Source organism: Aegilops tauschii, chromosome 7 (assembly GCF_002575655.3).
Source record: "Aegilops tauschii subsp. strangulata cultivar AL8/78 chromosome 7, Aet v6.0, whole genome shotgun sequence".
Classification (NCBI taxonomy): Eukaryota; Viridiplantae; Streptophyta; class Magnoliopsida; order Poales; family Poaceae; genus Aegilops; species Aegilops tauschii.
The window spans coordinates 129290084-129299159 of record NC_053041.3 but is presented as its reverse complement, the minus strand read 5'-3'; the positions used below and the strand labels follow the sequence as shown (position 1 = coordinate 129299159).

Here is a 9076-nt window from a genome sequence, read left to right as displayed (position 1 = left end):
CGGTAGGCTGTTAGACCCTACCGCCATGGACCTTGCCGGTAGCAAAAGGGTCAGATCTCGAAATTTTATCAGACTAGGGTCAAATCTCGAATAGATATCAGAAAAGGGTCAAAACACGAAATTTAGCCCCCTGCCGCATACGGCATACCCGTTGTTCTAGCACGAAAGAGCAGATCGGCAAGGCGCAACACCTTTGACTTGACTGTATCCAGCAGATGACGCTGTATTTTTCAGTGAAAAAAGCAGGTGACGTCGTCATACCCGGACTGACGGAAAAGGATATACACACGACGGTATCCAGTTACGGTCCAACCAGTGGGCCAGTGGAGCCAGCCCATCGAGTTCCCGAATCGTAGAGCTCCCGACACGATCCAACGGTCCAGAGCGCGACGCGACGCAGCCCGCAGCCCCTCACTTGGGCTAGCCCAGGCTACACCTCGCCTTCGCCTGCGCGCACGGGCACGACTTGTCTGAGGAGAGGAGTTTCCCCTTTCCCCTCGACGCCCCTACGCGAGGGCCCGAAAACCTAGCCGCCAAATCCACCCATGGCTCGCCGCGGCCGCGACGACGACGACGACGAGGTCGAGGAGGAGGAGGAGGACGAGGAGGAGGCCTACGACCTCGACGACGAGGAGGAGGACGAGGGGGACGACTACGAGGAGGAGGCGAGGGGCCGGGGCAAGGCGGCCTCCCGCTCCCGCGCCCCCGCCGGCGGCGGCGGCGTGCGGAAGAGATCGCGCCAGGACAACTTCATCGACGACTCGGCCATCGAGGACGAGGACGAGGACGAGGAGGACGACGGCGGGAGCCGCCCGAGGAAGAAGGGCGGCGGCGGCGTGCGCGGGTTCTTCGACGAGGAGGCGCAGGTCGACGAGGACGAGGAGGAGGAGGACGAAGGCGAAGGCGAGGATGGTGAGTTTTTTTTTCTTTTGCGCTATCCGATTGCGGTTACGATGCCATGCCTTGCGTACTTCCGCGGCCTTTTTGGCGAGATCTGAACCTGCTTGGCTTGATTTGCAGAACTAGATTTGAGGTGTAAGTGATTTTTATCCTGTTTTGTTCTTTGGGTGCTATTATTTTGCATGCATGATTTGCGGTAAGCGATGTTGGTGGAAATATTAGGACATAGTAGTACTGAATTTTGCCTAAGAGCTAGGTGTCAGCGATTTTGATGCCATTCTATGGCTTTTTTGGTCACAAACCGGAGCTTGTTATTGTTTAGTTGTCACGGGCAATGGTTGCACATTGAGACTTGTGGTTATTTAGTACTCCATCCGTCCACAATTACTTGTCGCGGAAATGGATAAAAATGGATGTATCTAGAACTAAAATACGTCTAGATAGATCCATTTCCGCCACAAGTAATTCTGGACGGAGGGAGTAGAACTTTGTATGTCCCGGTCATTACTTGGGTAGTACATGCTCATTCAAGCTTAAGCTGGTTTGGTTGCTTCAGTTCTGATCTGTTGCTGTGTTTATGTTCATTGAGAGGTGGTGAAGATTTTTGATGCCTATCTTCTACTAAAATAATTTGAATACTAATAGGATGACATTAACCCCCTTATTGATGCTATACTATATGGTAATCTTTGATCCTGAGCTTGGACTCGAGTCAAGTCGAGAGTTTTTTCAGGCATGTGAACTTTCCTGTTTGAAAGCACACTTAATGTTTATAGATCTTTGTTTCCTTTTTTTTCATTAAAATTATGCCGAAATTGTGCTCCCTATAGAGCCATAGACAAGCTGTTTCTGAATAAATCTATGTTATCACATCCTACAGGGAACAGAACTAATCGAAGATTATGTAGTATTAACCACTAGTAGTAAGTACTTCCAGTCTTGTGTCAAGCAGACCATGCGTATGACCTAACTGAACAAGACTACTTCCTTTTCTTGTCTTGGGTAGTTATCTAAATTCATACAGTCTTCCGAATGCTGGACAAAATAGCTGTGAATACAACTTGATCTGGTGCAGCAAGCTTGACATATCTTTTGCTACCATGGTGAAAACCAGTTAATTATTGATCCGTAAACTGCAGCACGGCTTAAAAGATTCATTGTTATGAGCAAGGAAAATAGCACGACATTATGTCCTGTATATCTGACTGGTGTAATTGTGTGATGCAAGGTTTGTCCAATATAAATTATGTCTCCTAGGAGTAAAAAAAAATCCGTCAGATTTCAGACTCCCCTGCTTTTATCCTGAACATTGGTGACCACAGCATTTATGGAATACATCACGTGGATCTGTAAGTATGGTAACCAATCATAGTGTCTGGCTAAAATGATAAATAGATTGTGCAATTCTCCACAATTTGAAAGAGGGGCTGTAAAGGATATTCAGTATGGTGTCATCAAGGGATTCAATGTGTAAACACAATTTTTTAGATGGTCAATTTTATTATTGAGTTGTCAGACTGAATTGGATGACTAAGATGGTCTGCGTCAAACCCTAAGTAGTACTTCTTATATTGGTATGGATATAGGTAGATAATTTCTGAAGAATCACTTGATATAATCTATTTTTCACTTGTCCTCATTGTACCCGTCAAAATTTTCACGTGCTACCAAATACAATGCATGGTTCACTCAAAACCCTAGAATTGCCATTTGAATGGGAGGAGCCAACTAAAAACTATTTCTAATGGAGCCTTTTCAATCTATCTCCTGCATTTTGTATTACATGGCAACATGCTTCATGCTGGTAACCAGTGCTAGTATCTGTAAATGACACATCAGGTCCCGAGCAACATATCTTTTGGCACTGATGGTCCCACTAATTCATGACAGACCTGAGTCATAGCTCTCTTGTTCCAATTGATTATCAGAATCCATGAAGAATCATGCTTTGTCAATATGATTATGGTTCCCCTAGTTCTAGTAGGTTAAGGAAAGCAATGGTTGAACATTAGCGAAACCATCTGGTATTTTTGTAGCAGTTTTCTGATCTATTTCAGTACATCTGCCATGTATCTGCCACTAGCGGCGTTGCATTTGTGTAATAGAAACGACTGTACTAGAATATAAAATTGATTGACCTGCCTTTACTGCTGCTTGAGGATCAGAGGATCTGTATTGAACTAATTGACGAATTAGATGGTTATTTACGGAAATAAATGAGAGGTTAGTGTGTTGAGATATTGTGATGGCTATTACAGCAAATTCAGCTTTTAGTAGCATAGTAAGTGTTCTATTAGTGTTACCAAGGAATTTAACACTATTCAGATGTGTACTGGACGGATGCCCAACTAGTTTCAGAACAGTTATCATACTGAGTTACAGAAGCAAGGCTAGATAGGTTTCTAAATTCTAATGCACCGATCTCTGTTCATTGGCCATTGTTCAGACTTTATCAATGATGCTGGAGCCGACATTCCTGATGACGACGCCGGCAGGGGCTCCAGATCACGTCACTCTATCCCTATGAGGGACGAAGAAGAGGATATTGATGAGATTGAACGACAAGTACGGGAGAGATATGCAAGATCTACTCATATTGAGTATGGAGAGGAAGCTGCAGACGTTGAACAGCAAGCTCTCTTGCCATCTGTGAAAGATCCAAAGCTTTGGATGGTGAAATGTGCGGTAGGGACGCTGTAGCTTAATTGAACTACCCGCCATCCTTTCTTAGCACTGTCTGTACTCTACTAATGTCATGTTATGATTTCAGATTGGGCATGAGAGGGAGACAGCAATCTGTCTAATGCAAAAGTTCATTGATAGGACAGATCTCCAGATAAAGTCTGTTGTTGCGTTAGATCATCTAAAAAATTATATTTATGTCGAAGCGGAAAAAGAGGCCCATGTCAAGGAGGTATGCATATGCGTGGCATTATATTTCTTTTGGTAACACAACCCTACTAATTATTTATATGCAGGCTTGCAAAGGTCTACGAAATATCTATGCTTCAGCAAAAATAACGTTAGTGCCAATAAAAGAAATGGCAGATGTCCTCTATGTTGAGAGTAAGAATGTTGATCTTGCAAGGGATACTTGGGTCCGAATGAAGCTGGGAGTATATAAAGGTGACCTTGCTAAGGTACGATCACATCACTTCTCTTAGATATGTTTCTCTAGAAACTAAGATGGTCTTTTTGCAGGTTGTTGATGTTGACAATGTACGCCAAAGGGTAACTGTGAAGCTCATCCCTAGAATAGATTTACAAGTTTTGGCTAGTAAACTGGTAAGTCACATATCTCTTTTTTCTAAATCTAATTTGGCGTAACGATAGGTTGATCTATGATACAAGATGATACTACCTCTAACTTAATATAAGATGAACTGGAAAAATGTCTTATATTAAGGTACAGAGGTGTATATCATAAGTACTCCCTTCATTCCTAAATATAAGTCTTTTTTAAAGATTCCAATGCGGACTACATACGGAGCAAAATGAGTGAATCTACACTTTAAAATATGTCTATATACATCCGTATGTAATCTTTATAGAAATCTCTAAAAAGACTTATATTTAGGAACGGAGGGAGTAGTATTTAAGTTATCCTTTTCATGTTATTTTCTTTTGTCCCCTCTTGTGCTTTTTTCTGAAGGCGAAACATCTGTCGCTGAGTCCTGAGTTATTACTCCCTCTGTTCCAAAATAAGTGTCGTGGTTTTAGTTCAAATTTGAACTAAAACCACGACACTTATTTTGGAATGGAGGGAATACTTACTACGGATTGCTCTGATTGTTATGACTACGAGATTCCTTGTTTTGGATGGTGTGAATTTGATGGGTAATTTATAATTTCAGGAAGGGAGGGTGGTTGCAAAGAAGAAAACCTTTGTCCCACCACCAAGATTCTTTAATATTGATGAAGCCAGGTGTTCTCCTCCTCCTCTGTCATCAATTATTTTATGTTTTTGTCATTGTTTGCTAACTTTCCCACAAATAGGGAAATGCACATACGCGTGGAGCGGAGGCGGGATAAAGACTCCGGGGAATACTTTGAGATGGTTGATGGCTTGATGTTCAAAGATGGTTTCCTGTATAAACCGGTCTCAATAAAATCAATCCACACACAGGGCATTCAGCCATCATTCGATGAATTGGAGAAGTTCAAGAAACCCGGTGATGACATGAATGGGGATATGTCTAGCTTGAATACTCTGTTTTCTAATAGGAAAAAGGGACACTTTATGAAGGGTGATGCTGTTATTGTTGTTAAAGGTGATCTAAAAAACTTAGAGGGTTGGGTTGAGAAAGTAGAGGACACAACTGTCCACATCAGGCCAAAAATATCCGATCTTCCGGTAATTGTTTGCACTTGTAGCTATCATTAACATTAGCTGTTTGATCTGGTGAATTATGCATCTCTTTGTAACTGCAGAAAACATTAGCCTTCAACGAGAAAGAGCTTTGCAAATATTTCAAACCTGGAGATCATGTGAAAGTGGTATCGGGTGTCCAAGAGGGTACCACCGGCATGGTTGTTAAAGTTGATGGGCATGTCTTAATCATTTTATCAGACACAACCAAAGAACACGTGAGCAATTTTTGTCCAATTTAATAGTTATTATGTTTGGAGACGACTCAGTCTAATCTGTACTAAATAATTTATTTCTTAACTGTGTTTTCATCTTTTCATGATGATCACAGATACGTGTGTTTGCCGACCATGTTGTGGAGAGCTCTGAAATCACCACAGGAATTACAAGAATCGGTGATTATGAACTACATGATCTTGTTCTTTTAGAGTAAGTTGTCTTTCCAGTGTACCATAAGCTTAGCTCATTTGTGCAAGTGCTTACCTTAATTTCCAATATTTTCAGCAACTTGTCATTTGGGGTTATTATAAGAGTGGAAACTGAAGCATTCCAGGCAAGTGTGTTTCTCAGGATCTTTAATGGATGTTGAAGTCCACAAAATATTTACCACACTTATGTTTAGGTTCTGAAAGGAGTGCCAGATAGACCTGAAGTGGTGCTTGTAAAATTAAGAGAAATAAAAAGCAAGATTGATCGGCGTACATCAGCGAAAGATAAGTTTAATAATATGGTCGCAACCAAGGATGTTGTCAGAGTTGTTGAGGGAGCATGTAAGGTGTGTATCCTTTCACATTTATTATTATATTTGAGCAGCACTTTATTATGTAATCCCAATACAGTTACATTCATTTTTCCCCTCTTGAACTAGGGAACACAAGGACCTGTGGAACACATACATAAGGGGATATTGTTCATATATGATAGGCACCACCTTGAACATGCAGGCTTCATTTGTGCAAAAGCACAATCGTGCATTCTTGTCGGTGGATCGACTGGTGGCCGTCGTGGAAATGTTTGTACTGGAGTATTAGTACTCTTGGTAAAAAAAATCTGATTATGTTTTCGTGGATTAACTTGCCATTTGTTTTGTGCATGCAGGGTATGGATGCTGCAGATGCTAGGATGGGTGCTTTGAGATCCCCGGCAAGCATTTTGCAGTCTCCAGGAAGGCTGCCCCCAAGAGGACCACAAATGAACTGTATGAAACTTCTTGCCTCATTTTGTGAATGTGAAAAATATGTGTTCTGCTTCAGTGTTGATTCTCAGGCAGCTCCGTTAATTGGGCAAACACGGTAGCTTTGTTAACTGAAGCTGATGTAGTAATATGGCCTTGTCATTCAATGCAGATGGTGGAAGATTTGGAGGAGGTGGTCGTGGTGGAAGAGGACATGACGCCTTGGTTGGCAAGTGTATCAAAATTAAATCTGGTCCTTACAAAGGGTACCGTGGCCGCGTTAAAGAGGTGACTGGGGTGCTTGTGCGTGTGGAGCTTGATTCGTTAATGAAGATTGTCACAGGCGAGTAATCTTATTTTATGGCATTCTTTGATTTCTCATGTGCTTGTTGCTAATATGGTACCAAAATACAGTTAAGAGGGATGATATCGCCGACACACCTACTGTTGCAACACCATTCCGGTAATTCTCTCTCTCTCTCTCTCTCTCTCTCCCTCTCTCTCTCTCCGTTGCATTTTGGGCATTTGTTCGATTACTAACAGGACTTATTATCACCAGTGAACCCCGATTCTCGTTGGGTAGTGAAACACCAATGCACCCGTCTAGGACGCCACTACATCCTTTTCAGACTCCAATGCGGGACCCTGGAGGTATGATTGCCTACTGCCCATGTTTCAACCATTCAACCATCGCATGTAAATTATATTATCACCATGATCCATCATGCTCACGTTCCCAGCTGTTTCATTTCAACTTACAGTGTTGATATGAACTGTTGTTGAAAGGACACTATCTGATTGTTACCTTTTTTTGTTTATTTTGATCCTCTATAACCTCAGTAGTGCTCAGTCACATTCTAGTCTTAACTATGCAATCAAACGTTTCAACCTAAGTAGGCTTCTGATAAGGTCATTAGAAAGTTAAACATTATTTGCGCCCTTTCAACAAATGCTGGTTGAGTATAAAACCAACGCATCAGTATTTGCACTATTCATTCATAGTCGTACTTGTCATTTATTTTCTATGCTTATGTATTAACAATATCCTTCATTTTCTACAGCAACACCGATACATGATGGAATGCGAACCCCGATGCGTAGTAGGGCCTGGGCTCCTATGAGTCCTCCAAGGTTGTGCAACCTTTATATAGATATACTCCCTCCGTACCAAAATATAAGACGTTTTTGCAGTTCAATTTGAACTGCAAAAACAATTGAACTGCAAAAACGTCTTATATTTTGGTACAGAGGTAGTATATTTCTGATCCATGAAGATCTCTTGTCACTAGGGTGTATTATTGTGTTTGTGTTAATGTTTTGATGTTCATGACTTTGTTCGTAATTTGCCAGAGATAATTGGGAAGATGGAAATCCTGATACTTGGGGAAGCAGTCCAGCTTACCAGGTTAGTACAACTTTAGTACTAACTGGAAAGATGGAAATCCTGATACTTGGTGACTTATTTATTTGTTCCTATTACCTTCTATATCTGATCCCACATTTTTATTCTTGTTAATTTTCAGCCAGGAACACCACCAGCTCGGCCATATGAAGCCCCAACACCTGGATCAGGGTGGGCAAATACTCCAGGAGTTAGTTATAATGACGTCCCAACTCCTAGAGAGGGCAATTATGGTAATGAAATTTGTGCAAGTATCTACTTTGTGTTACTTAACATGATATGCCATTACTGTGAAAGACGTATTTATTTTGTTCTGATTGTTTCTGTTCTCTTAGCGAATGCTCCAAGCCCATATGTGCCTTCCACACCTGTTGGTCAGCCAATGACACCAAATTCTGCTGCGTACCTTCCTGGTACACCTGGTGGTCAACCGATGACTCCAGGCAATGCTGGAATGGATATAATGTCTCCTGTAATAGGTGTGTGTTCTCAGCATTATTTGTAGAATTGTTTTAGTAAAGTGCCATCAGAATCACCAAAATAGGCAAAGCACCCCTGATAACTCATCTAATTATATGCCCAAATCCTTGCAGGTGGCGAGGGTGAAGTTAACTGGGCATTGCCAGATGTGTTAGTTAATGTCTTGGCGGCAGGTGATGAAGGACCTGGTGTGGTCAGGGAAGTGCTTGGGGTATGTGTCGTGGAGAGCATCGTTGGCTTCCAAGATGTCCATGTGAATTGTTTTGTGTCCTAAGCTGTTCTGATTACCCTGAACGTTTGAACTTGCAGGATGGAACTTGCCGTGTGGCACTTGGGTCGTCAGGCAATGGAGACATTGTGACGGTCCTTCCGTCTGAGCTCGAGGTCATCAGACCAAAGAAGAGTGACAGGATCAAGATCATGAATGGTACCTTCCGCGGATTTGTTGGAAAACTTATAGGAATAGACGGTTCTGATGGCATTGTGAAGCTCGACGACACCTATGAGGTCAAGATCTTAGATATGGTGATTTTGGCCAAACTGGCGGCTTGAGTTGGATGTATATTTGTAACCTGTCCCTCATATAGCCTTTGTTGTAACAAGTGTCGTTGCTTTCTCAATAAAACATGATTTTTGTTTCATTTAGTTGTATCCCAGATTTTGACATCAATAGAAAAGAAAAAACCCATGAGGGAAATGTTTGTCTGCAGCCATAGTTATCTCCATTATTCTCTTCTATGGATTTGGGGGT

At 41.9% G+C, this 9076-nt stretch overlaps 1 protein-coding gene across 1 annotated transcript; it reads left to right on the top strand.

Moving 5' to 3' along the window:
* The first annotated feature begins 444 nt into the window (after positions 1-444).
* Positions 445-9034, top strand: LOC109754840 (putative transcription elongation factor SPT5 homolog 1). The gene is made up of 22 exons (XM_020313732.4): positions 445-912; positions 3347-3585; positions 3671-3814; positions 3879-4040; positions 4102-4185; positions 4755-4825; positions 4897-5254; positions 5332-5487; positions 5601-5698; positions 5774-5822; positions 5892-6044; positions 6138-6281; positions 6368-6467; positions 6616-6786; positions 6858-6906; positions 7003-7094; positions 7505-7574; positions 7794-7848; positions 7967-8078; positions 8181-8324; positions 8439-8536; positions 8635-9034. Exons 1-22 carry the CDS (start codon positions 546-548, stop codon positions 8875-8877), a joined length of 3159 nt encoding a protein of 1052 aa, XP_020169321.1. The 5' UTR covers positions 445-545; the 3' UTR covers positions 8878-9034.
* Positions 9035-9076: the final 42 nt, after the last annotated feature.